At 39.8% G+C, this 27,841-nt stretch overlaps 2 protein-coding genes across 4 annotated transcripts; one reads left to right on the top strand and one right to left on the bottom strand.

The window, feature by feature from the left end:
* The first annotated feature begins 4,268 nt into the window (after nt 1–4,268).
* On the top strand, nt 4,269–14,969 carry trappc13 (trafficking protein particle complex subunit 13). Of its 2 annotated transcripts, XM_063478108.1 has the most exons (13): nt 4,269–4,387; nt 5,517–5,585; nt 9,268–9,367; nt 9,460–9,544; nt 9,632–9,759; nt 9,864–9,936; nt 10,260–10,304; nt 10,630–10,647; nt 13,683–13,816; nt 13,896–14,094; nt 14,188–14,288; nt 14,408–14,555; nt 14,642–14,969. In XM_063478108.1, exons 1-13 carry the CDS (start codon nt 4,342–4,344, stop codon nt 14,747–14,749), a joined length of 1,254 nt encoding a protein of 417 aa, XP_063334178.1. In that variant the 5' UTR covers nt 4,269–4,341; the 3' UTR covers nt 14,750–14,969. The 2 variants fall into 2 exon arrangements, with proteins under 2 accessions (XP_063334178.1, XP_063334180.1); XM_063478110.1 differs by lacking the exon at nt 10,630–10,647 and having other exon boundaries at nt 14,642–14,968.
* Nucleotides 14,970–17,778: 2,809 nt separating this feature from the next.
* On the bottom strand, nt 17,779–27,823 carry sgtb (small glutamine rich tetratricopeptide repeat co-chaperone beta). Of its 2 annotated transcripts, none has more exons than XM_063478111.1 (12): nt 27,738–27,823; nt 25,600–25,712; nt 25,186–25,289; nt 24,975–25,050; nt 22,246–22,345; nt 21,911–22,015; nt 21,675–21,813; nt 21,498–21,560; nt 21,060–21,097; nt 20,882–20,965; nt 18,765–18,885; nt 17,779–18,626 (listed from the first exon to the last, which is right to left on the bottom strand). In XM_063478111.1, the coding sequence occupies exons 2-11, from the start codon at nt 25,697–25,699 to the stop codon at nt 18,774–18,776; spliced, it is 921 nt and encodes a 306-aa protein (XP_063334181.1). In that variant the 5' UTR covers nt 25,700–25,712; nt 27,738–27,823; the 3' UTR covers nt 17,779–18,626; nt 18,765–18,773. The 2 variants fall into 2 exon arrangements, with proteins under 2 accessions (XP_063334181.1, XP_063334182.1); XM_063478112.1 differs by having other exon boundaries at nt 17,779–18,600.
* Nucleotides 27,824–27,841: the final 18 nt, after the last annotated feature.

Genomic DNA, 27,841 nt, shown 5'->3' with positions numbered 1-27,841 from the left:
ACACTGCAAAGGCTTTATTCATTTTGGAAGCCCATGCTAATTAAAATTGCATGTCACACACTCTGTCACAGTCATATTGTTTTTTTTTAATCTTTTTTTTGTTTTGTTTCAGTCAACAAGTTCAAGTTCTAAAAGTGCACAAATATCAAGTTTAGATATGTTTTAGATACTGGGTGTTATAAGTAACATGTTTAAGTAGCTCATGATTGTATACTTGCTTGATGATGCTCATTCTCAACTTGAAGATGTTAATTATTGTGCTTTTGATTTGCTGCAAACAGAAAACAAAAGTGAGTTTAAATTGTATGCCAACTGATTCGACATCAGTTCATTTGAGTAAAGTGTTCACAGAAAAAACTGAAACAAGTTCTCAGCTTTGGAGAAGTAATTCCCAGAATGCATTTCCTCCTTATACATTAGGTTACCCAGCAGGCCCAGTCTCTGTTCCTTCCCTCTCTCTCGCTCTGCCCTTCTCTTTTCCAGTCAGGCTTCCATCATCTCATTGCTGCTTTGTGCTGTCTCTTACCTCCATTTTCTGCTGAATTGTTGTCACTCCTGTGATGTCTACTTTCTACGTTTTGTCCTTTTTTCCTAGTTTCTCTATGGTGTGTGTGGCAGTCAGGGTGCCATTGTCTATCCTGTAGAGGTCTGTGTGTCCCTCCATGGATATGCCTCTCCAGACAATCACTGATCCCATCACCAAACCGGTCATGCTGAATAATGTTATTGGCAGCATAACGTTCTCCACAGCTTCAACAGAGTCTTTCAAGTCTGTCATGTGTTCAGGTTGAACCTGCTCTCATCTGTGAAAAGCACAGGGCACCAGTGGTAGACCTGCCAATTCTGGTATTCTGTGGTAAATGCCAGTCAGACTTCACGGTGCCCAGCAGTGAGCACAGGGCCCAGCAGAGGAAGGGGGCTCTCAGGCCACCCTCATGAAGTCTGTTTGTGATTGTTTGTCAGAGAGATTCACAACACTGTCCTGCTCATCAGATCATTTCGTAGCTCGGGCATAGCTCATTCTGTTCCTTCTTGCGCAAAGGAGCAGATAGCACTCCTGCTGATGGGTTAAGGACCTTCTATCCCGCAGTGTCCTAGAGTAACTGCCTGTCTCCTGGAATCTCGTCCATGCTTTTGAGACTGTTAGGAGACACATCAAAACTTCTGGCTATTCTGTATTGATCTGGCATCCTGAAGGAGTTGGACTACCTGTGCAGGTATCTCCTCATTCTACAAGTATTAACACTAATCCTAGCCAAAAAAAAAAAAAACAGTCAGAAAATATGAGGAGGGGAAAAATGTCAGTGACCTCCACCTGTAAACCCATTCCTGTTTTGGGGGGTGTCTCATTTTTGCCCCTCTAGTTCTGCTACTGTTACTGTATTTAACACCAAAGTGGCTGAAACAACCCCCTCTGTTACTTAACTGACCACATCAGTATCCCACAAGTTCAACTGAGTCGATGCTGTACTCTGATTAAAAAGTTCCCTTCATTTTTTCGATCACTATACTTTCCTGTTACAGGTCTCACTCACTGTGGGGTCTCCTTTACCAAAAGTTCTCAGTCTGGCCCCTGTAAATAATCCTACTTTTGCTTACCATCTCCAAATTCTTGTTGAAGTTCTCATGTTCCTAATAAAGACTATTAAACTTGTGACTTTGTCCGGGTCTTGATGTTCTGGTCTTTATGACTATGGATAACTTGAAAAGTGGTGGTTCATCCAAAATCTTGTATTTGCGTGCAAAAACTAAAGTTCTTTGTCAGTGAACTGTTTATTGAGCTCAAAATGAAAACTTAATTTGAAATTATGTGAAGCAGATCAAATTGGTACGGTCTTTGGTCAGAATAACAGCTGATTTGAAGTGTGTCCTCATCTTTAACTTCCTTGCCTGACGTGATTTCACTGACACTGAACGGCCACTGCATCAAAGTCTGTTCTGTATCAACGTGAATATGACTCAGCTGACTTTATGTGAATAGCACAAGGTCTTGCAAAACACTTGCTTTTGCATGAATTGTGATGGTAGAGAGCATTTTTGGTCACACAACTATAGAAAGAGAAAAATTACTGCAGAGAAGAAAACTTGTAACACCAAATAGCGCATAGTGTGCAAAATGAGCCTAATAACAAAACAGTGCTGAGAATTGTTCTGTACCCTTTCACTTCTGTGCCTTATTCTGTGTTCTGTTGACACCACAAGTGTTTCCATGATCACAAACTGTTGTAACTTTGTCACGCTAAGGCTCTTTAAATATGTTTTGCAATAGTCATAACTAACAGCAGTACACTTGGCAAGTTTGATAACTATGGGGAGTAGTACTGTGCATGTGAAGATTTACACAGTGAAAGGATGCTGGCATGTTTTGATCTATTCTAAATCTATTCAATCATTCTGTGGATTTTGGTGAAAGTGGAGGCAATATACAAGGAAACCTTATTCAAATTGTTCACCCTTGCGCTGAGTCATTCATGTTATCTTGTGTCCATGGGAACTCCACAGGACATAAACTCTATATATACACCGATCAGGGATATCATTATGACCACAGGCCTAATATTGTGTTGGCCCCCTATATGCTGCCAAAACACACCCCACCCACTGAGACAAGGACTCCACTAGACCCCTGAAGGTGTGCTGTGGTATCTGGCACCAAAATGTTAACAGAACATCCTTTAAGAGGTGGGGCTTCCAGGGATCAGACTTGTTTGCCCAGAGCATCCCACAGATGCTCAATTGGACTGAGATCTGAGGAATTTGGAGGCCCAGTCAACACCTCAAACTCATTGTTGTGCTCCTCAAACCATTCAGTTTTGCTTCGTGGAAAGGCACTGTATCCTGCTGACAGAGGGCACAGCCATCAGGGAATACCGTAATCCATGAAAGGGTGTACATGGTCTTCAGCAAGGCTTAGGTAGGTGGAACTTTTCAAAGTAACATCCACATGGATGGCAGGACCCAAGGTTTCCCAGCAGAACATTCTCCAAAGCATTCTTTTAACATAGGGGATCCTGGTGCCAGTATCCACCTTGTCAAATCCTTATGCTTGCTCATTTTTCCTGCTTCTAACTCATCAACTGTGAGAACAAAATATCCACTTGTTCCACAATATATCCCACAAACTAACAGGTGTCATGATCAAGAGATCATCAGATCAGTGTCATTCACTTCTGTCTGTGGTCACAATGTTATGCCTGATCGATGTATATATGCTACATAACCATTATCAGTGAGAAACTGCGCAGTAAATGCTCATGCATTCACTTGATGACAGCACAGTGCCTTCTTTTTTTAAGAGGAAAACTGCCTAAATCTCATATCATCTTATTTGACACAGGAATTGTTGCTCTGTAAATCAGAATGCTGACAAATTTGTAGCTTTTCTGTAGCTCAGCTTCTCCATTTGCTTCATGCAGATGAAAACACTGGTGCTGCTTACAAGCCGTGCCTGTGGAAGCAAAACTAACAAATTTCCTGTGTGTGCACAATGGGCTGGTTGTCTTCAGAATCTCACCGAAAAGTGACTTGCAATGCCCAGAAGCAGCAAGAGTTTCTTTATAATTCTAAAGGTCTTGTATTTTCTAGCTTTTATTGTAGCTCAATAATTCAGATTTAACTTTCTAATAATTGTCTTATTTTTATTATTATTTAACAGTCTTTTAATCAAACAAATATTTTTAATAAATTGCAGCTGCAACTTTATATCATTGTGACTGCAGCCACTGAGACAGATCCACAAAATGACAACTACCACGTGTAGATTGAGAGAGACACACTTCTTCTCCTTCCTTGCAAAAAGAAAAAAGAAAAAGAAAACAAATTGAACAGAAGAAATTCATACAAAAAAACCAACATAAGCAACAGAACATGAACAGATTCTGTTATCAGCTCTAAAATATTAGGGACTAGGTACTGGATCACAAGTATCCGTGTAAGAGTTACAGTGTTTGGCATTTCGCTATTTCAACACTGCAGAGGTTATGGCCGAATGTAATGTCTCTTCTCACCGCTAGATGCCAGTGACGTTTATCATTAATATCAAGTTTTATCTATTTATTTGCGGTTTGGATTAGGAATAAAACATATGGTAATACAAATTAAACTGACTAAAGTAAAACTTAATATAAACGGTGAAGAAAAGAAAAGAAAAGAAAAGAAAAGAAAAGAAAAGAAAAGATTCTCTGTTGTTGTAACGCCCATCTCGGACTATTGGAGGCAGTATAACATGTCAGGGGCGTCCATCCTGTCCCCAAATGACATGACGAAGAAGAAACTGCCTGTCACACAAGCAGCTAGCAGAGTGGCTAATATCACCCTGATTAGGCTGTTTTCACTGTCAAAATGGATGTAAATCAGGCGAAACAGGAGCACCTGCTCGCATTAAAAGGTATTTTACTGTTAACATATATGTTGTGACTACAGAGGTTGTCTTCATGGTTAGATGTGTTAGTGTATCGCGCTGTTGTCATTTGCTGCTGCTTCAAGTTGCTAGTAGCGCTAGCTAATGCAATATCATGCATTTACTTTTGTGAAGGTGTAAACAAGGCTGATGGCCAGTGGTGCGACTTTAAAGACTTTTCTTTTCGTTTGGGGCGCTTAAAACATATATTAAAGACCCTGTTTAGCAAAGTGTAGCTTAAGGAACTGTGTCATAATGTAAGCTAACTCTCTCTTGTGCTCTTAGTTGTTGCAGCTCATTTATTTATTGCACTAATTCGTTTTTTGTTTGTTTGCTTGGGTTGGACTTTTTTTTTCCTCGAGGTAACTTTTTTTTTTTTACTTCTAGCTGCTCTAATCTGAATCTGACTCAAAGAAGGAACTATGGGAAGTTAAAGTGTTAATTTCCCTGTTTCTTTTTGTTAGCTTTCAGCTCACCACCCGCAAAAAGAAATTCTGAGCATAAGTGATATCCTGCAAACTGCATAGAGTGCAGCACTCAGAATACTAACGGTATTACTCAAATATTAGCTACTACAGCTACAGGTTTTATGCAGTAGCGAAGGGAAGATTTTATTCACTGTTTTTAGAGCACTTCATGGACCCGGGCTTTGACATGTGTGTGAGGACTGCAGAGCATTTTATCTGTTAGGCAGTTACCATTTTTAACAGTGAACAGCGTGTAAGAAATGCATCTTACAAGAGTTTTGAGACTATTAAGCAAACTTCTGGAACTTTGGGCTTACTGCATTTACCTAGAGAGGGAGTTGTAAAAGTTGCATTCAGATAAGTTACCATATAGTTGTCCTTCACATGGTACATACAAAACCTGTATAATTTGTACGTTTTAATTTTTTTAATGCCGTCCCAATTAAAATGTCAGACCACCACTTTCCCACTTAGAACTGCTCTTTGTCAGCAGATTCATTCTTTGTTGAAATAATCTTTAGATACACCCCTGCTGTGGGTGATTTCAGTAACTGGTAAGCATTCATTCTTGAATGCAGGCTCCTGAATCCATGTGAAAATATCAGCTTGGTCACTAATTGGCTGCTAACCAGTGTCACTTTACTTTACAGTGATGCGCTTAACGAAGCCCACTCTCTTCACAAACCTGCCGGTGACGTGCGAGGATCGAGATCTGCCAGGTGAGCCTGTTTAAACTTGCAGACAGAGTTCCACCCACCGAGCCTGAAATGAATTTCACTCCATATTCTTTAGCAGAGCTGTAGCAAACGAGAACAACAGGGGTCAGGTCTGTGAGACTGAGCATCATGATGTTATCAGGGAATCCAGTGCAGGACGTGGGATAGTAGGAGGAAACCACAATGGCTGAGCCACTGTACCACCACTCATAGTAATGACAGTTTATTAGTCAGAGGTCTTATACTTATGTTTATCAGGACGCAGAAGATCAAATAAGACATGAACAGTAAAACAACAGCCTTGTGTCCATGGTATAATCCCTTGCCTGTAGGTTGTTGTTGTTGTTTTGTTTTTTTTTTATTTGTAGTCTAATGCTTTTGTTTGCATTGTGTAAAATGGAAAAGTTAATTCAAGGAGAAATCTGTTTGAAGGCTTAAAAGCTTCCTGTTCATTCAATCTCCACCTTTTTACATGCATATACAACAATCTGAGAGATTTTTCCCAACTTCTGTAAATTCATGATTGTGTTTGAGAAACTCACAGTCAAGCATTGTGAAGTTGAATGCTGAATGATAAGTATTTTTTTGTTGTTGTTGTTTTGTTTTTTTTAATGCTGTTGTTTTTCAGAGGTCCACGTCAGCATTGCACTCCACTACAGGAAATAACACAAGTATTGAGGCCAAACTTGGTCAGGCAGCTTCCTCAATTTTTTTTTTACACTCATTTAAACATCCTCTGTGGTTGCACCAGGAAATCCCACTCAAGTCAGCTTACAAACGAAAACAAGACACTGTGTCTGCAATAGAGTGCAAGAAAAAAATAGTTAATATTTTCATGGCATCAAACTTGTCCAAATGCTATAAAAGAGAGGTAGACACATTAAAGTTTCTGTTGTTGTTTTATTATTCCCTATCAGCCACTGAGTTATGTTTTCTGAGTTTGCCCATACAGTGGATATAAAAAGTGTACACCGCTGTAAAAGTGCCAGGTTTTTGTGACGTTAAAAAATGAGACCACAGTCATCCAGTCCAGCTCTTTGCAGTGTCACTGTCATCCCATATTTTCTTCACTTTTTTGATGACACAGTCTTTACTGTGCTCTGTGTTGTGGTATATTCAATGCCGTGGAATTTATTTCTGTAAACGTTTGGCGATAACGTTTGGCGATGACTGATAAGATCAGTGTGATGCTTTGCAAGCTCTCTGCGAAGCTGCCAACCTTTTCCTGTAGCAGGCAAGTGAGTAAATGTCAGGCGAATCCTACTAGAACACCTGAACTTTACCTGGGGGTTAATCAGTCTCTTTAACTGATGTAGAGTGTGTACCCAAGAAGACTGAACGCTGTGATTCAATAACGTGAAGTAGTTTAAGAGAGTGCACACAGTTTTATTTTATTTTTTTATTTCTCCTCGAACAGATTTGTTTCTTTTTTCAAATGATTGTGCAGGTTATAGCTCACATTAAAGGTAGGAACATTTTGAAATCATTTATTGTTGTCTAAATAACATCACAAAAACCTGAACTCTTAACAGGTGTGTCTGTGTTGGGGTGGGTGTAGTAGTTAATACTTAATTTGCTAATTATGTCAAAATTTTTGCAAAAGTGTCTAAAAGGATAAAAGTGACAACTACAAGGTCAGAGGTTAGCTTTGCAGCTTTGCAAAAATACTTATTTAGCCAGATGTTATATTTGTGACAGTAATCTTCCATCTTTAAACTACAGTTATTTAAGACCTTTTCTGCTGCTGGGTTAAAAATGCGTGTGCTACGCATCCGTTTCTGGCATTTTTGTAGCAACATCCATATTTGAAGGATTGCCTGCTGTCATTAGTTAAACCTTTATTGGCCAAACATCAGTATAGTTTATACCTTCTTATTAAACCCCTTCAGAATCATCAATATATTTATTATATGAGTTACTGACTGGCTGGCAGAGGCATTCAACAGCTAAGCAGTAATTCTAGTTCCTTCTGGTTGAATGCAGCACAGAGCAGTGCAGTGGTAACTGAAGTCCATAGAAATCAAAAATGTGCTGACGAGTCTAGGTTGGACATCTATTTCTGTAAGTAGTAGGGAAGTCATAGTTTATTTTTTAAAGAGAATTAAAGATGAATTGCATTAGTATAAAAACATTCCTTTTTCTTGGAAACTTGTTGGGTCAATTGAAAAATCAATCAGTACCTTCAGCTGACCCTTTTAGAATTAGCAGGATATTTTCTGGGACCATAACTGTAGTATATTAAGTAAAAATTTACCTCAATATTATAAATGTCTTTTTACAACTGCAGCTATCGCCATCTGGTGGCCTTCAGATAGAATACAGGGTTAAGGTACTTCTGCATTGGCTTCAGTGAAGTAGCATATGTATGATGTCTAATGTTGACAGAAACACATATTGGTACTCTCAATGTTTAATCTGTTTATTAAAATTCATTGGAGAAAAAACTTGAAAAAATGTTTTTGAGCATATTTTGGAAGGGTCAAAAACCCATGTGGAATAATGGTTGCTCAAAAAAAAGTAACAGCATATGAAAGATCTCATCTGTTAGGCTCATTTTGACACCAGGCTCATCTTCTAGCTGTTACTTTCTGGTCCATATTTATATTGTAAAATATTGTATTATCTTACATTATACATATGGACCAACAGGCGACTGTTGTGATTTGCTGCTATATAAATAAAATTGAATTGTAAATTTAATCAAATTATTTCTGTATTAAAATCACTTTCTAATCTAGTCATATTCTAACACACACAAATGTATCCTATAGCTGTGAAATGGAGAAACACACAAGTGGTCTGTGTAATAGTTTAGTTTAAGTCTTTTTTTCTTTTCTTTTTTTTTTAAAAATCCAATATGAACACACATGATGCCGTGAATCACAGAGGGTCTCAGTATCACTGGGTGATCTGAGTATCAGCAAGGGACACTGAACTGAACACAAGGGCTGGATGTCCCCATTCAGAGTTGAGTCAAGTGAATATGCCAAGAAAAACATTGTCATCTTGGAGTTGATGTGAAACTGATTTGGTTACAGTCTTAAAATGTGTTTTTCAGTCCTTTAGAAGTTATGACAGTTAAAAAATAATAATAATAATGTCGTCAAGGCCCTGTACTCAAAAAATATTAATAATATTCAGGGTAAAATCTTGCATGTCTTTATTAAATACATTAAAGTTAATGAAGAGAAAATTATTCTCAGGGCATCAGGTGGAAACTTATTATATTAAGATGTTAGAACCTGTCACAAAACTAGCCACAGTACATATTATTCAGTGAACTGAACACAAGATGTTTGAGGCGGAGTTATTAGAAGGAAAGAAGGAGATGTTGAAACCTAATGGCTTTACCTTTCAGGTTCAGTCTGCTTTGAAACTTGATCTTCAAAGCGTCTTTCTTTAGCTTTGTCATTCTCCTTGCAGCAAACTGAGCGCTCACTTTGTGCGGCGCTGCCTTACAGCATCAGAAGAGCATCTGCCTGTTAGATATCCACACATTATGTTTCTCCAAAGCTAATTCTGTTAGTGTGCAGGTAGAACGGTATATATCTTATTGTTTTCATATCACTTATCCTCTAAATAGTAAATCTTTAGTGAGGAATCAAATTTCATGTGCGGGAGCCAAATTCTGGACTACATTATACATATCCATGACACCTACCTACCCATGTTTTTGTCTCCACAGGGGACTTGTTTGGTCAGCTTATGAGACAGGATCCCTCCACCATCAAAGGCGCAGAGACCTTAATGCTGGGAGAGATGCTCACATTACCACAGAACTTCGGGTAAAACACCAATCAGCTGTAACTCTTTAAAGTTAAAAACAGCAGCAAGTGCTTTTTTTAAAAAAACTAGTTCTTGTCTTCACATCATACAGAAATATATTCCTCGGCGAGACCTTCTCCAGTTACATAAGCGTACATAATGACAGCAGCCAAGTTGTTAAAGACATTCTGGTGAAGGTACTGTAAAGAAGGAATACCTGTTCAGTTCAGATTGTGCGCTTTGTCTTCCATTCGCACGTAATCACGATGTGGTTCCCTATGTAGGCTGATCTACAGACGAGCTCACAGAGGCTGAATCTCTCCGCATCAAACTCGGCAGTCGCAGAGCTCAAACCCGAATGCTGCATCGATGACGTCATTCACCACGAAGTCAAAGAAATTGGGACACACATGTGAGTGTTCCCACTCCTGAAATGTTTTCCCAACTCAACAGTAATAAAAAAAAAATAATAATAATAATAATCCTGTTTGTTTGTTGCTGTTTTCACATTTCCAGCTTAGTTTGTGCAGTCAGTTACACCACCCAGCAAGGGGAGAAGCTCTATTTTAGGAAGTTCTTCAAGTTCCAGGTAAGTTATGGTTCAGTGTTCTAATTAGGAGATGGTTGTAAAGTCATGAGTAAGCTTAGAGATGAGTGGAGAAATGCCACAGAGCTACAACAGATTGCCTTCCTCTGTGTGGGTTTGGTGTCAGGCGATCTTCTGCCCTCAGTTCGAGGACCAGCTGTAGCCTCGCTGCCTTTCCTTTAGATGAATTTCTCTCACTCTGATTCCCACTTTCAGTAAAACTCCAGTTGGACTAAACAGTACTGCATGGAAATATTATTTTCAGCTCGATGGCGGTATCTTATGAGAAAACTTCAGTGTTCAGCTTGCAATCTATTTTTAATCAGGTTTTGAAGCCGCTGGATGTGAAGACGAAGTTCTACAACGCAGAGGTAAATTAGCTGTTCTCAAGCAGCATTGTGAAGCTCTTATTTCATATCATATTTCATTTCATAGTCAGGAACATTTGCAAACGCTAATAGAGGCAGTTAGCATTAGTTAGGCCTCCATGAAAACCTGTGTGCCTCCAGGTGAATAAATGATCCTGGAGATAAGTGGTTTTCCTGGATAAAGGCATTAAGCTTTCCCCCCTTTTTTTTAATTCTCTCATTTTCATATCAGTAGCTTCGTGTATTGCAAATATTCATTGTCATCAACATTGGCATGTAACTCCATTTGTTTACTGTGTCTTGTCTTGTATTTTATTTTCTCCATTAGAGCGACCTCAGTTCTGTGGTAACTGTTTCTTCTGTTATCGTCACTGAACATTAGCTTCTACTAATCATTTCTGGCACTGGACACTCTTTCTTTCTGAGCTCATACAAAGGTGCAAAGTAAAAGAATGGAAGAAAGTCTGAATATAGAAAAGATCTTGTGTCAAAAGTTTCATTTAAAAAAAGAAAAAAAAAAGATTATTGTTTGTTACCCCTTGACATAAACTTCCATTCTTTTTCTTTTGCCCTCGCTTTGTTTCCTCTTCTTTCAAAATGATCCTGCACGGTGTTTGTGGTGTCACATTGTTGTGAGTGGGTACTGCATTGATTAAGGTTATCATCACAGAAGGTGCTACGATTAATCTCGTATCTATTCGTCTATATGTGAATGATTATGTGGTAACGCAAGTTCAGCGCTGCTCGTTTTTAAAGTGGACCTATTACTCTTTACATTGCATATGTTGTTCCTATTGAACACCAGCAAAAAACCTCTGCAAAAGCACACACAACAGTAAACAGCTAATAGCAAGCACATGTATCTACACTATGATATGAATCGTGTGATTAAAACGCACATTACTTTGCTGTGTTTTTCTGTTTGCTGGGGTTTCCTTAAGTTGCACTCTATTTGACATTTCAGAGCCACCATAAAGCCCAGTGTGCAAATTTCTCAAGCATCAACTTGCTTCAGTTTCACACAGGTTTTTTCCTTTGTCATAGAGAGTGGACATCCCTAATATGGCCATCTAATCAAACAGCTCAGACTATAAGCGCAGAAGCCCCACCCACCTACTCTTCAACCTTGTGTTTGCAAGGGTCAGCCAATCAGAAGAAAGTTCCTTAATTTGTCTGTGAATCATGAAACGCTGCCCTAGTGCAGTCCGAGAATAAAATATAAATATATAAAAAGCAATTTAATAGGTCTACTTTAACTTTTGTATCACTACAATTATACTTAATAGTTAAACAACCAAAAATGACAGAAGTCTTTGACTATAAGCACTGAAATGTGAGGTTTGGTTGGAGTGGCTTTACCCTGATTTCACACTAACTTCACTCAGAATGATCAAGTCACTTATGTTATGAATAACGGGCACAAACTAATCCACACTTCCTTCTTTTTGTTTCTCACTTTACAGTCGTGGCTGCACAGAAAAGTTTATTGTTGTAAAGACAACTGAGTGTTGCTCAACCAGAACATCAAGTAGCTTCCTAATTAAAATAGGAAAGCTGAACATTCTCCATATTTCAGGCATCTAAATTCTTACTATGTGACAACACAATTTCCTCAGGGATTAATAAAATACTCTGATTCTACGTTTGAGATGCATTTATTATGCCTCTGCACAAGTAAATAACTGTACTCTTAACCGGTAATGATTGCTCTCGAATATTAATAAACTTATTATTTTAGTTACTGCTGAGCCACTGAGTAGCAGTATTGAATTTGGCCTGTTTTGGGAAAGAGACTACACAATACCAGTACTTTTCACCTTTCCAAATGGTTTCATTTTTAAGCAGACCAATTTTATATATTTATAAAATCGGTGTACACTTGCAAAAGTTTTATTATTTTTCTGTTTTTTGGTTCTTGTTTAAGCCTCTAAGAACTTTTCTGAGCTTTCTAAGAACCCATAACTAGGGTGGCCCGGTAGCCCCAGAAGTAAAGTTGTACACCATAAGATCTAAACTGGTAGAGCCAGATATTTACTGCCTGGCGTTACCTTGCTCTCCTGCTCCACATTTCCTGTCTTGACAGTACTGAACAAATAAAGTCAAACATTTCTAAACATACTTTCATAAGCCAAACTGCTTGATGTTTGATAAACTAATGTTTCACTGTGCAGCCCGTACTGTGCACCTGCTGACCAACAATTGTACTAATGTCCTCAAAGGTACACTGAGCAAACTTAATAGGATTCAGTTAAAGTTTTTCTTTTAATGCCAGTCTTCATTGACATTCAATGTATAACTCTTATATGACCAAAGGAATTTAAGGTGCACATTTAAGTCTGTCTTAAAACACCTCTCAGATGTCTGTAAGAGTTACAGTTTCCTGTGATCTGTGGTGTCCATGCTGGCTGTGAGAAACTTCCATATGTTTCCTAGAAGAAGACAGAAAAATCTGATTGCTCTCTGTCATTTTCAGTGAGTAGAACATTAATTGAAAGCAGTCCTTCTGTATGGGTCCGAGACGTGGCGGGTGACCAAGACCACTACCAGCAAGATACAGATTTTCATCAACAAGTGCTTGCGACACATCCTCAACATCAGATGGCCTGAGAAGATCTTAAACACAGACCTGTGGAAGAGAACCAGCCAGAACCCGGTCGGTCAAGACATCAAGAAGAGAAAATGGGGCTGGATAGGCCACACACTTCGAAAACCACTTGACAACGTCGCAAGGCAAGCACTGGACTGGAACCCACAAGGGAAAAGGAAAGTGGGGGGACCCAAACAGACGTGGAGAAGATCTGTCAAGAGCGAAGTGAAGGCCGCCGGAGTGACGTGGACCCAGCTGAAGAGAGCAGCCCAGAACAGAGTCCGTTGGCGTGGTGTTGTTGCGGACCTATGCTCCCTCAGGAGTCAACAGGAAAATTGAGAACATTAATTGCTTTCAAGAGCAGCACTCGCAGCATCTGTGGTCTGTCTCTTCTTTTTACATGGCATCAGACGTTATATTTTTAGTATCATTCCTCAAAGTCTCAGAGCACATTTGTGACGACTACAGGTCACAGATGTGCTCCCCGGTAAAGAAGTAGCGCGTGCTGTGAGAACCAATGAAGCAAGTGTGCTTGCTGGATCAGGAGGTTTTACCCACTTCCCTCGGGGAAATAACCACGAGAAACTCTTAACAGCATCTGTGAGCATGTGAATATCGTTTTAAGACAAACTTTAAAATATGAGCTCATCCTTTTGAAGCTGGCACATTTGCAAAAGCCCTAACCCACCCTTAATACCTGACATGTTGCTCAGTTCACCTTGGAGATTATGTAACTTGTTATAAAGGCTAACATCAAATAGCCTGTTAGTGTGACGCTGTGCTTCTGCGCTCAGACAGATGAAGTGTTCCTGGAAGCGCAGATCCAGAACATTACCACCTCACCAATGTTCATGGAGAAAGTGTCTTTAGAGCCATCCATGATGTACAACGTTACAGAGCTCAACACGGTCACACAAGCAGACAAAGGGTAAAACAAACACACACACGTGTCCTTATTTTTGATAACATTTTAAACTGGATACTCAGCTGTAACTTTTCCTCTGCAGAGAGTCCACATTTGGGAAAATGTCCTACCTGCAGCCTATGGACACACGGCAGTATTTGTACTGCCTGAAGCCAAAGCCGGAGTACGCAGAGAAGGCCGGCATCATCAAGGGAGTGACGGTCATAGGCAAGCTGGACATTGTATGGAAGACCAATCTTGGGGAAAGAGGGAGGCTACAGACCAGTCAGCTGCAAAGAATGGTATCTTAGCTTACTGCCAAGAACAAAGGCGCTCATTTCGCTTATCCTCTCATGAATACGTTTAATACAGTTTAATCCCCACGTGTCCTCCAGGCTCCAGGGTATGGAGATATTCGGCTGTCTTTAGACCTGATTCCTGACACTGTCAACCTTGAAGAACCTTTTGACATCATCTGTAAAATCACCAACTGCAGGTAGAAACCCCTGAAAAATGAAATCGCCCTCATAATACAACCCTCAGTATTATTCAGTTCACTGAGGGGTTGAATTAGCCCATAATAACCAGCTTTTCTCTGCTTTTCTGATATTGCAGTGAAAGAACTATGGACCTGGTGCTAGAGATGTGTAATACTAGTTCTATCCATTGGTGTGGTATATCAGGGCGACAGCTGGGGAAACTTAGTCCTGGCGCCTTCCTCTCACTGCCCCTCACAGTCCTGTCTTCCGTCCAGGGTCTGCAGGTACGATCCAGACTTTGCAATTGACCGTGTGCTCAGATCAAAGTGCTCTTTACCGACTTACTCGTGTGTTTGCCTCTTTGTTTCAGAGCATTTCTGGTTTGAGGCTCACAGATACATTTCTGAAGAGGACGTACGAATACGACGACATTGCACAAGTGTGTGTGGTCTGCCCGTTTACGAGCAACGAGTGCTAGGAGTTTTCTTTACCCTTTTTTTGCATTTTACATATGAATGGACCAACTGTGGCATTCTGCACATGACACTATCTTTTTTGCAACTTAATGGAAGAATATTGTATTTTACAATTAATTGTGAATAATATAAATCACTTTCTTTGAAAATAATGATGTAAATGTGCATAAATGTTAATAAATCTGTCATCTTTGATTTAATATTGCTTTTAAAAAGGTGCTTCATGGCATCTGTGTTGGCTTTTGTTATTAAAACTCTTACAAAGGCACAGACATATTTACCGAGTTGATCAATGAGTTTTTTGGACATTTTTGTATTTAACTGAAAATTTCTAATTATATTTTGAATGTGTTGATTCATGTGGGAATAATCTCCACCCTTCATCTACTTGGAGCTGCTCATTTCTTGCGCTACTAGTCATATAGAAAAAAAAAAAAATTAAATGAAATGTCAAGGCTAAGGTTAAAGATTTCAATATCTAAATTCATGTCACTGAATTCACTGAAAATATAAATATTCAGAATAAAAATACACATTTTTAATGAAATGTGACATAGATTTATGTATAATTTGCTTCTCTTATATGTGTTAAAGCAACAGGGCACTTTCACGTCTTTAAAAGCGAAAGGTCAGCCTCTCCATCTGTGTAGGAGGCTAACTGAAACACTGTCAGTGTCCAAAGAAAAACATAAGTCTTTAAATACACTGATCAACAAAATTAAAAGAGCTCTTTGAAAAGACATCAAATCTCAATGGGAAAAATGCTGATGTGTGTGTAATGTGTTAGGAATGAAAGGACGCCACATGGTATGATGGAAATAAAAATATATTAACCTATAGAGGACTTGATTTAAAGATTACCCTCAGATGGAGCAAAACATGTTTCTAATAATGTCCTGGTCATGTAGGCCCAGTCAGTAGTATCAATTCCTTCATCCTCCAGGAACTGGCTGCATACCTCACCACATGAGGACGGCACCAGAAGGAATCTAGGACCCACTGTGCTAGCATGAGGTCTGTCAAATGTGCTCTCCTGTGTTAAAAACGGCACCAGTGGTGGACCTGCCATTTCTAGTATTCTGTGGTATATACCAATCGGGCTTCACGGTGCCGGGAAGTGAGCACAGGTAGTAGAGGATGTCGGACTCTCAGGCCACTCTCATGAAGTCTGCTTCTGATTGTTTGGTCAGACACCAATGTCCTGCTGGAGGTGATTTTGTAGGGCTATAGCAGAACTCACTCTGTTCCTCCTTGCACAAAGGAGCAAATAGCGATCCTGCTGATGAGTTCAGGACCTTCTCTGGCCCTGTCAAGCTCTCCTAGTAACAACCTGTTTCCTGGAATCTCCACGGTCTTGGGACTGTGCTGGGAGACACAGCAAACGTTCTGGCAGTGGCACGTACTGATGTGGCATCCTGGAGAAGTTGGACTACCTGTAAGGTCCAGGTATCCCCTCATGCTACCAGCGATGACACTGATCCTAGCAAAATGCAAAACTAGTAAAAAAAAAAAAACAAAACAGAAAAGATGAAGAGGAAAAAAACATTCCTGTTTTTGGGGGGTGTCTCATTTTTGCCCCTCTAGTTCTGCTACTGTTACTGTACTTAACACCAAAGTGGCTGAAACAACCCCCTCTGTTACTTAACTGACCACATCAGTATCCCACAATTTCAACTGAGTCGATGCTGTACTCTGATTAAAAAGTTCCCTTCATTTTTTCGATCACTATACTTTCCTGTTACAGGTCTCACTCACTGTGGGGTCTCCTTTACCAAAAGTTCTCAGTCTGGCCCCTGTAAATAATCCTACTTTCGCTTACCATCTCCAAATTCTTGTTGAAGTTCTCATGTTCCTAATAAAGACTATTAAACTTGTGACTTTGTCCGGGTCTTGATGTTCTGGTCTTTATGACTATGGATAACTTGAAAAGTGGTGGTTCATCCAAAATCTTGTGTTTGTTTGCAAAAACTAAAGTTCTTTGTCAGTGAACAGTTTATTGAGCTCAAAATGAAAACTTAATTTGAAATTATGTGAAGCAGATCAAATTGGTACGGTCTTTGGTCAGAATAACAGCTGATTTGAAGTGTGTCCTCATCTTTAACTTCCTTGCCTGACGTGATTTCACTGACACTGAACAGCCACTGTATCAAAGTCTGTTCTGTATCAACGTGAACACGACTCAGCTGCTTATGTCAATGGCACAAGGTCTTGCAAAACACTTGCTTTTGCGTGGATTGTGATCAGGGAGAACCTTTTTTGGTCACACAACTAAAGTAAGAGAGAAATTACTGCAAAGAAGAAAACGTGTAAACACCAAAAAGCACAGTGTGGAAAATGAGCCCAAGGGTATAGCAGTACTCATCCTGTTCCTCCTCACACAAAGGAGCGGATACCAGTTCTGCTGATGGGTTAAGGACCTTCTACAGCCCTGTACAGCTTTCCTAATAACTGCCTGTTTTCTGAAATCTCCTCCATGCTCTTGCAGCATACAGCAATCTTTCTGGCAGTGGCACATAATGATGTGGCATCCTGGAGGAGTTTGACTACCTGTAGGGTCCAGGTCATGCTACCAGTCATGACACTGACCCTAGCAAAATGCAAAACTATTGAAAAAACAGTGGCAAAAGATGAGATGGAAAAACTGCACCTGTAAAACCATTCCTATTTTGGGGACTGTCTCACTGTTGCCTCTCTAGTGCACTTATTATTAATTTCATTCACACCAAAGCAGCTGAAACACATTAACAACCACCTTCTGTTAACTTAACTGACCCGATCAGTATCAAGTTCAAAAGACTTGATCTTGAAATATCCTTGGGCAAGATGCAGAACCCTGAGTTACAAGTTGGGTGTGTAAATGTTTTGTAAAAAAAAAAGTGCTCAGGCACTGAAAAATAGCACAGTATGCATATGTGTGTGTGAATAGGTGAATTAGCCTTGTAATAAAAAGGTGGTTCACTGACAGTAAACAATGATTCTTTTCATATAATAATGACATTAATTCAAAGACATAAAGGCGCATGTGAGTAGCTTCGTTTCAAGACATTTATTATTTATATGGTTTAGACAAAACAATGTGCTGCCTTAGCATACCTGTGTTTCCATAAAGCATCTGATCTCAAATACCAGATTCAACAGCATGCAAACTGAACAATATGAATATGCTGTAAGTAGTTAATCAGAAATTAAATAGGCTTAAAGTTAGGATGTTAATTTTAGCTAAAGTGCTGTAACAACATAATGCAGGCTGCAAACACTGGTATACAATTAGACTGTTGTCTTAATTAAGTTAAGTAGTACTCACTGAAAACCACTGATGTGTCTCAGGAACGAACGGTGTTCATCACCCAATAAATAAGTACAGTGCATTCTGTCTACAAAAATAAGACTAAACAAATAATATAAACCCGATGTGTATTATTATGAGGGAAAGTCGAAGTGTTCCCCACAATGCTGTAAAAGTACATTCCTCTCAAACCCTCCATTTATCATGACTTGACAGAAGGAACCCCTAAAATCACAACATGAAGAGGGCGGTCATTTCAGCACACAGAAAACATGATCTCTGAAGGACGGAAAGAAGTTCTGAAGAAAATAGTTACTCATATTCTGTCGGTAGGCTGAATGCATTCGTGGCTCTTTTTTATGGTTAGTGTTTACATGTGTTGTCCTAAATGTGTGAGTTGCTTCACTTCATGGTCCAATCTCCAGGCTCTCATATCTCCACTCCAGAGCCTTTAGTCACAGTAAAGTGCCTAAAACCCCATCCTTGTCTCTTTATTCCAGCTATGCCGGGGGCCTGACTTTAAGAAATGGGTGTAGAGATTGTGATCGCGCCATATGGATGCCCTTCCTTGGAAAAACAAAAAAATCATGAGGCTGAAATAAAAACATTAAATGTTAATAATACAAATATGATCCAAGTTTGTTTTTTTAGTTAGCTACAGGTTTGATTTTGAAATATTAAATAAATACCCAAATAGAACATGAATAGAACATTTTTTAAAAAGAAAATACCTGACTAGATCATGAGTGCTCCTCGGCGCTGCCGCTAAAGGAACGGCTCCGGATGTGGTTCCTCAGCTGTTCAATGAGCTCTGGGTTCTGCTGCTGGATCTGCTGGGCAAACTGTTGTCCCCTGAGAGAAAGATACCTTAGCTGAATTCTTTTCAACGAGAACAGGAACAGCACGACGAATTGTTCTGTTCTTAACATACAAAAAAAATAATGCCTGTTGTCCGGTCATGTCTCTCTATAATATGTATGATATCATACCAATATGTGTATTGCACACCTTTTGTTGCACTCTCTTTCAAGATAATACCAGACAGCTACAATAGTCTTAAGGTTCAGACTCTGGTGAGAGCAATCCATTGTGTGTTTTTCTATGCAGGTACACTTTCACTGCACTGGCAATGAGTTTGGGATCAAACGGGTGCTTTCCAGATTGATAAGCATGGTGGATCAAAATTTGACCATACATTTCTGCAGTCATAATTCCATGAATTTGACAAGATCCTCAATGCCACAGGCTGAAATGCATCCCCAAAGCATGACAGAGTCTCACATGTTTTACAGATGGCTGTAAAGCACAGGGATTTTAACCAGAAATTTTAAATCTGTATTCTTCTCTTCATATGACCTGTTTCCATCGATGCTTTGCTTTCTCCCTTTTTCCCTTCCTTAAGAATGACTTCTTGACAGCCACCCTTCAGCTGAGACCGTTTTTTCCACAGAAAACAGCAGATGGATCAGCTGAAGGTCCAGGTGCATCTCTCGGGTCTGTGTCAGGTCTTTGCTGGATTTTTTTTTTTTCGTATTTCTTAAGGACGTGACTTTCAGAGACTGTTCATCTGTTGTAGATAGTTTTTCAGCTAGCAGCTCTTTGGGAATCACCTTGGTTGGTTCAAAAATACTATTTTATACTATATAGTATTATATATAGTAAAATAAGTATCTATCCATACTATCCATCCATTCATTTACTTCCGCTTATCCTTTTCAGGGTCGCGGGAGCCTATCCCAGCTGTCATAGGGCGAGAGGCGGGGTACACCCTGGACAGGTCGCCAGTCTGTCACAGGGCTGTGCGGCACCAATGCTAACCACCACCGTGCTGCCCTATAACACTATATAGTAATAGTATTATACTATTGTACTACAGTATTATGTTTGCCAATTTTCATAGGTTTAACTAAAGAAGTGGGAACAAATTCTGTGTTTTTGTGACAGGCTGCTAGCAACAATCTTTCCTAAGTTATCTGTTGTGTGTTGACACAACACTAGTTTACCTCTCGAGCTACGAGCCTTTTTTATGCTTGAAGGTCAGTGTTAAGTAGCTTGAAGGTGGTCAGGTACAAGGACTGGAAAGAAAATGAGTGAAAACACAGCCAAAGTCCTTTAGGAGAACTACTGCTCAAAACCAATTTAAAAATTACAAGGAAGTCTGGCTCGTTGGAAGCAAAATATAAAGAAATTAGGCGTGGCTCGAGGCTTTTGCACAGTACTGCAGTGCAGCTTTTTGATGCCGAGTTCCCAGTTAATGAGTGATGTCTGTTTAGGATTCTGTAACATGAAAATATCACATCAGTTAGATTGTAGCAACTCTAACAGCTGTGCCTTCTGTCCCTGCCTTAAAATCCTTTCAATCATTCAGAATCTGCAAACAGGTACTTTAACACCCCAGAGTGGGTATGCACGTCCAGACAAGGCAACAGGGATAAAATATTACAACCAATATTGTAAAAACTGCAAGTATTGTTTCAGAAATGTTGAAATAAATCCCGGTACAATTTGGGGAATTTACTGCCCAGCTGTGCCTTGCCAAGAGTCAGATCAATATCAGTAGCTACAGTAGCTGGCACAAAAACCACTCAAAGGTAACAAGTTCTCCTTAAATCCTCTCTACAGCTGACAAGTAAACACGTTTTATCTGGTTTGTTGAATGTGTCAAGTTGATATGGTTTATCTGGGGAACTGTACAGCGCATTACTCTACAGCAAGATGCAATATAAAGACTTTACAAAGAAACTGCCACATCTTTCAGTATAAAAAGTACATATAAAAAGGTCATTTAGCTCAACTAAATAATGGTGTAATTAAGCAATGCTTTTAATTTTTCATTCAGTGTACTTACGCTTCAATCAAGCTGGAAATGTCTGAGAGCCCTCCTACTCCTGCTGCAGGGCCTCCCACTGCATTAGACATCATTCCTGACATGCTGAGCACAGTGACACAGTTCGTCAGATCACGGTGGGACTCACATTTTGAAACTACACTTGAATGCTGAAGTAAATGCATAAAGTTAGACTTACAGCTGTTGTACCTGCTGGTTCTGCATCACGCTGGCAGCCTGCAAAGAGAAATCAACATGAATGCTTGATGTGTTTCTCACGTACGTAATAAAAGGGCAATTTATTTTTTATCACACTGGCAATTTTGTCAGAAGAACAATCTACCATCTAGCGCTGTGGGGCCTGAATGCGCATACACAGCTATCGGATTTAGATGTGTCGTGTCCTTGATGCTGCAATAAAATCCTGGCGTGCTTGGAAAAAACATTCTCGGCCAAACGCACGCTCCCATGTGTCATAATTTAATGAGCTCGGGTTGTCAGGCTCTCATTTCTACTAGACAATTACTGTGGTTGTTTAACAGGCTAACTATCACTCCTGGGACTAATCCAGTAAAAAATAAAAACAATCCTGAGGCTCCTGAATGGAAGCTGTGCCTGTTAGAACTCGTGCTCTTACCATGCTGATGAAGGCTGGGTTGTTGATTAAACTAGCCATGTCAAATCCCAGTCCAGCTGCTATCTGTGGCAGAGATGTGTAAACGACAGTCCAATAAGAAAATATGAACATTAACCCCAATTACATTATGCTACACGTTTGGAGAGGATTAAAAGCAAGAGGCTTGTTTCTACTCACAGGGCTGGTTGCTTCTTTCTGCTTCTGCTCTGCGATTTTCAGGTTGGATTTGTACGTGTCATTCTCGGGGTCCAATACCAAAGCTTTCTTGAAGTAGGTAATTGCCTCTGGATACTTGTTCATAGCTGTCAAAGCCAACCTGAAACCACAGAGGAAACAGTGAGTAGTCATTTTTGGAAAATATTATGGAGAGAGCAGTTTATTTAAAATGACTTGTTAATAGTAAATGACCCAACCCCATCCTCCCGTATGCTTTGCTGTAGGTCGGATCAATCCCAATGGCTCTCTCACAGTCACTAGTTGCTTCGGTATAATTCCCCAGCTTACTGTGAGCTGCAGCCCTGCAAGTAATAAATTCAGAGCGCTGTGTAATGTTTGTGTTCAGGTGGGTAATGAAAAAGGGAGGGAATTGGTCAGCAAGAACTTTCTCGAACAGTTCAAGCATTACATCACACTCGGCTCTGCTTTGTTTGTGTACTGTCTGCCATTATATACAAATCTGCAAATCACGATTAAAGGACAAAATTAAGTTCAGATCAGTAACAGCGTAAAATATCAGTTCAGTAAATACCTGTTGCAGTAGTACACAGCATTTCTTAGATCCAGATCAATGGCCTTTGTGTAGCACTCCACTGCACTCCTGTAGTTCTCCTCCTTCATGTGATTGTTTCCTAAAGAAACAAAGTGTGTAGTTATAACAACAAAGTTAACATAAAACTCATGACTGATTCAGTCAATCTTATGGAAAAATAGGATGACAATTCAGCTTTAGGGTGATAAATTATAATATAAGGTGTCTTTTTTTTCTTTTCTTGGGCTTCAGAAAAGCATTGGCAGGTTTTTAAATCTTGTAGGTGAAAGCAAATTGACATGTTTTATGTGCCACCAGCTACAGGTTCAGAAATCTAAACACCCCACTCCACCTTTTTTTTTAAACTTGTGAACATGCATGCACAATCCTCTCCAACATCCAACCACCAGAATAAAACCCCGAAACTAAACACTCAAGCAAGGACAGAGAAACGAGCTGACACAACAAAACACGCCTACTCCCATCAAGTCCACCCGAATCATCAGAGAGCAAACACCCATACACACCCACCCAGAAACCCCAAGTCGCCGCAACCAACAGCAAAGACAAAGTGGCAGTGGACGCCAACATGTCAACACAGAAACATGCAGGAAGGCCTCCACCAGTGTCTGGAGCCCTCACTAAGACCCAACAGAGGCCAGACAGCACATTCCAGTCCCCGGGCAGCATGGACAGCCAGGAATAGGATCCCACTGCACTGATGGAGCTGAAAGACAGCGAACAGACCAAAACCCCAGGAAGGACACCGAAAACCACAACTAGGGTGCCAGGACACACAGGCCCTAGCGGCAAAGGTCAACCCAGCACATGCTCCCCACATTTAGATCACAGGCTGAGGGTGTTTTAAAGTAACACTAACAATATGTAAGGATACTACTTTAACCAAGCTTCAGATGTTTCAAAGTTATAAGTTCGTCAACTGATCCACCACAGCTTTTATATTTACACTTTTTTATTATATGCAGGTGCAAATCATATATTAAAATTACAAATATTGGTCACCTCCTCTGTCTGAATTTATTTAAATAGCACAATAAATTTTGCATCACTTTCAAAAAAGATTTTAATGATTAAAAGCAGGTTTCGTCTGGGTGGTTGCCACTAGTAACAAAAGAGTTCTGAAGTGAGTTACTTCTTCTTCTGTGTGCAGGACATATAAAGCCAAGAGCTGAAAAAAACTGTCTGAAATACAGTGTTCAGAATGAAGCCTGAGCTTTTGGCTCAATGAGGCCTTTTTAATATGAGCATCCATCACTTTAACAGTATATATATGATAGATAATGAGGAAAATAACACAAAATTAGATTCAAATGCACCTGAGAAACATCAACTGAACTTGCACTGCTACATAATCATTTACATTTTGACTAGGGATGGGTACCGGTATCCAGTGCCATTATGGCACCGGTTCTGACATAAACGGTAGTAACCAGACCGAAAAGCAGCGCACATTTCGGTGCGTTATTTCGTTGCTTTTTTTTTCGTGAGATGTCATACGCTTTGGATTCTAGCCAATCATTTTACCTTTCCAAGGATAGTAGGTGGGCCCAGGTACGTACGTTCTTTTAGAGCAGAGCTACAGATTAAAAATGCCCAAGGCGAAGCGGTCAAAAGTCTGGCTGTACTTCACAGCAAAAGATGCAAACTCAGCAGCCTGCAACAAGTGCTTTAAGGTGATACTGTGCAAAGGAGGTAACACCTCGAATCTGATGAAACACCTGGCGACGCACAGCGTTTTTTTAAAAGCTGAGAAATGCACCATATTTGATATCTTGCTGCGAGACCTCACACCGAGCACATCTACTGCGGCTGTGGTGCCTGTTATCGGACCCGGAGTTAGCAACATCCCCCAAGAACCCGAAGAGGAGAGTCCTGGTCCCTAGCCCCGCCAGTGTAGCAGAAATGATGCCGGATGATGAGGAAGGTGAACTAGCAAACACCGTCGTAGTCACATGCGGCTGTCTTCTTGTTTGATAGAGTGATACCATATATTCCCTATAGCTGCAGAAAAGGCTAACATTGTTATCTTTTTACAAAAAAAAACAGCTAAACATGAGAGGTTTTTGGACAAAGTTTGTATTTTCCATTGTTTAAGCACCGGTTCCAACCAAAGGAGGTATGTTGTATCAACAGAAAAGGCTAACTTGGTTATCATTTTGCAGAAAAAAAGAGACTGCCAAAAATAAAAACATAAGAGGTTTTTGGACAAAGTTTGTGTTCTCCATTCTTTAAGCACCGGTTCGAGCACCGTTCAAGCACCGGCACCGTTTCAAAAGTACCGGTTTGGCACCGGTATCGGATAAAACCTAAACGATACCCATCCCTAATCTTGACAAATAGAACTGAAACTAATCATGGTGCCTCCAGTGATGATAAATGTAATCAGTGTGGTCCCCACCCATAACAATTTGACAGCACAATTCAATAAAACATTCCAAACCCTGTGGAGGATGAATTTACAAGAAAGCAAGAGCAGACACAGAAAGGTAGAAGTTTAGGGATTATTTCAAACTTTGTCCATGTTTAATATGATCAACAAAACAGCAATAATAGGACATTATAAATTAAGTAATAATAATACAAAATAAGATAATGCATACATGTCCACTATGAAGCGCATCAGGGCTGATGCAAAACATTTAATATAGAAGCTCACCATATTTATTTATGAACCTAATGTAATTAGATGTGAGGTGTTTCAAGATTACCTTCATTCTTAAGCAGCTCTGCTCGTTCGATGTCTTCAGGAGATGGGGAGCTCTCTGGTATGGTTAGATTGTCATTCTGTGCAAATGAAAAATAAAAGGGTCAGTGAATAAACACACAGGACATTCTGACTTGACACAAAAAAAGCACCGGTGTAATTAAGTCATAATTGTACTGTGTATTTTACAGTACTGTAAAGTGTGCACTACCCACCTTGAGCAGGGCATTGAGGAATATCTCTCTAAGTGACTGTGGCACTGCAAGATGACAGTCACTGGAGCTGATCTTGAAGGTGGTCTCCAAGCACTGTATAGCAACTGTGGTGGAGAATCAGCCAACATATGACAGAGTAGTTTCGAGTTAACTGGATAGTCATGTTGAGTCAGAACTTGGCTGTACACTCAGAGCAAGTCATTTGAATAATTCTCTTCAACAGCACTGCTTATCAAACCCTGATTTTGGTCATGTTTTCTTACTACCTTGACAGTTCTTAGCTTACTATCAAGAAAAGGGACATGATGTATGTACAGTTTGTGCAGATTCAGAACTCTGAAATGGATGAGACAAGGCAGAGTGCCCAGTGTTTGCACAGACTTTCTAAGGCATAAGTGCAGTGAGTCGACCTACCTTCGAGGCTTTCCTGCTCATCAGAATTCAAAGTACCACAATGTGTTTGATCTCGTAGGAACTGCACAATAGAGAATGCCAAGCGCTTTTCCACAGCCATTTTTACCTAGAAACTGGTAGAGACAAGAAGGGGTTTGGAATCAAATGGAAAGGAAACCACTCAATGGTGACTGAATTACTAATTCACGAGGTACCATTTCATAATAAAAATAACAAACACGTGCTTAAATAATGCATAACTGATATATAAGTCAGTATAAAATACTGTAATTGTGCTTATTTAATCAAACTCAGACACAGACAGTCCTTTGAAGTACACACCTACTGCTTCCATAGGAATCATGAGGGTAAGCAGCAAGCAGATGCGGCTTATCAAATGTACTTGATTAACTTTTGCAGCTTGCTGGTCTGGAGCATTCAGGTGTGTGTTCACCTCAAGGTCAGACCATGCAAGGCTTGGAGAAATGGCAAAATACCCAAGAGCTACATCTCACACTCTACAGGGCTCAGTAAGCATTTTAAATGGTAAATTTAATGACAGTACACTTAGAAAAAGACTAAAATGCATAACTGATATATAAAATGCTTGCCATGAGAAATCTTCTTCTCTCTAAAAAGAACATGGCAGCATAGCTTTAGTTTGCAAACTTGCATGTGAACAACCCACAAGACTTCTGGGACAATGTCCTTTGGACAGACAAGACCAGAGTGTCGACTTTAAAATGAGCACAAACACTTTTTACCAACTGTCTGTTGGTGAGCTGATGATTTCAACTTTTTTTTTTATTTGATTTGTTGAGCCAAAAAACCTCCACAGCAATGTGAGAGAGTGACACGGTTATACATTAAGGTGGTTCTACAACCTACTGAATTACAGCATATACTTAGTTTTTCACTAGAGTGCATACAGTCCAGTGAAAACGTTCTTTTTCAAGACTGTATTTCCTGGCTGATATAGCAATCAGACAATTTTATTGAATGATGCTGTTCTGCCACAAGTATATAAATAATGTAGAATATTTAATAAAGGTTAATAAAGAATGACCTTTTCCTTTTTCCAGTTTAATTTCTGATTTATGAGTTACATGTTTATATTATTGAATATTTTTTACCCCTAAAAATCAATACGGGCATTGTTATGCAAAAATTCAGTATCAGTGTGACTCTATTAAAAGTGGGCACTACTTCAAAACAAAGAAGCTGACTTAGGGAGTAGATTTTTGGTGCTTTTAATATATGCATTTTATTTTTTTATTCAACAATACATTACTTTTTATATTCTCAGGTTTAGAAGAGGCTGACATAGTAGTAATGACCTAATTATAAACCTGGGCTCAACTATCCCAGGTTATTTTTTGGGTGCCAGTAGTTATCTTGCATTTGTTAAGGACTCTGTAGCAGTGAAGGAGATTATCAAATGACTGCATTGCATTTTGATAGTAAATCTCTACAGCTACAAAGTTGCACTGCAACTGATACTGGCGATCTGCAGTTTCTTGTCATTTTATTGCCTATAACAAAAAAAAGCCTTGCCCCTCAGAAGGCTAGTTACTATTTGATTTTTCTAAGTCGGACTGAGGCACAAAGTCTGTGGGGAAACTGGGGCAAAAAAAAACATGGCCACAGAATCACAGTGAGGGATGCTACAGACACAAACACTATTGCCTCATACGTCTGTCACGTGCTGAAACCAAGCGTTATGTTCATTTGAGTCTAGCTAGCACAGCTACTCCTCCCTTCGTGTGTGTTGACACACGTAAATGCAGTGATGCAGAAGCTGTGATGTAATAGCATAATGGGTGTTTTCATTCACAACACTGACTTTATACGTTTATTTCAAATAAATGCATTGCTAAAATAAAATTATAATTTAGCCAGTGGCGCTGGCAGGTGTTTGTCTTTTAAGGAAACCTACACCCTGACGGTCCGGACAAACAAGGCTCGCGCGCTGCTTGTGTGATGCTGGCTAAAACAATCACAACCCTTTACCAAAAAAACCAAAACAAGACAGGAAAACAGGAGGAGGAGATGAAACAGAGGTCATCCTCGGAGCCCTACAAACAACACGAAGTCATTTTAAAAATAACACTCTATTAAAGGATGCTGTTCAGTGTGTGTCCCCCCTCCCGCCCACCTACCTGAGGTCTTATCCAGCTGTCTGCTGCTACCGCGTCATGAGGAGGGCTCGAGTCGGATCGATCGCGTCTTCCTCCTCTGCGCCTGCGCGTTAACAACGGAAATA

Source organism: Pelmatolapia mariae, linkage group LG7 (assembly GCF_036321145.2).
Source record: "Pelmatolapia mariae isolate MD_Pm_ZW linkage group LG7, Pm_UMD_F_2, whole genome shotgun sequence".
Lineage (NCBI taxonomy): Eukaryota > Metazoa > Chordata > Actinopteri > Cichliformes > Cichlidae > Pelmatolapia > Pelmatolapia mariae.
The sequence above is the reverse complement of the archived record's forward strand: the minus strand, read 5'-3'. Positions and strand labels throughout refer to the sequence as shown.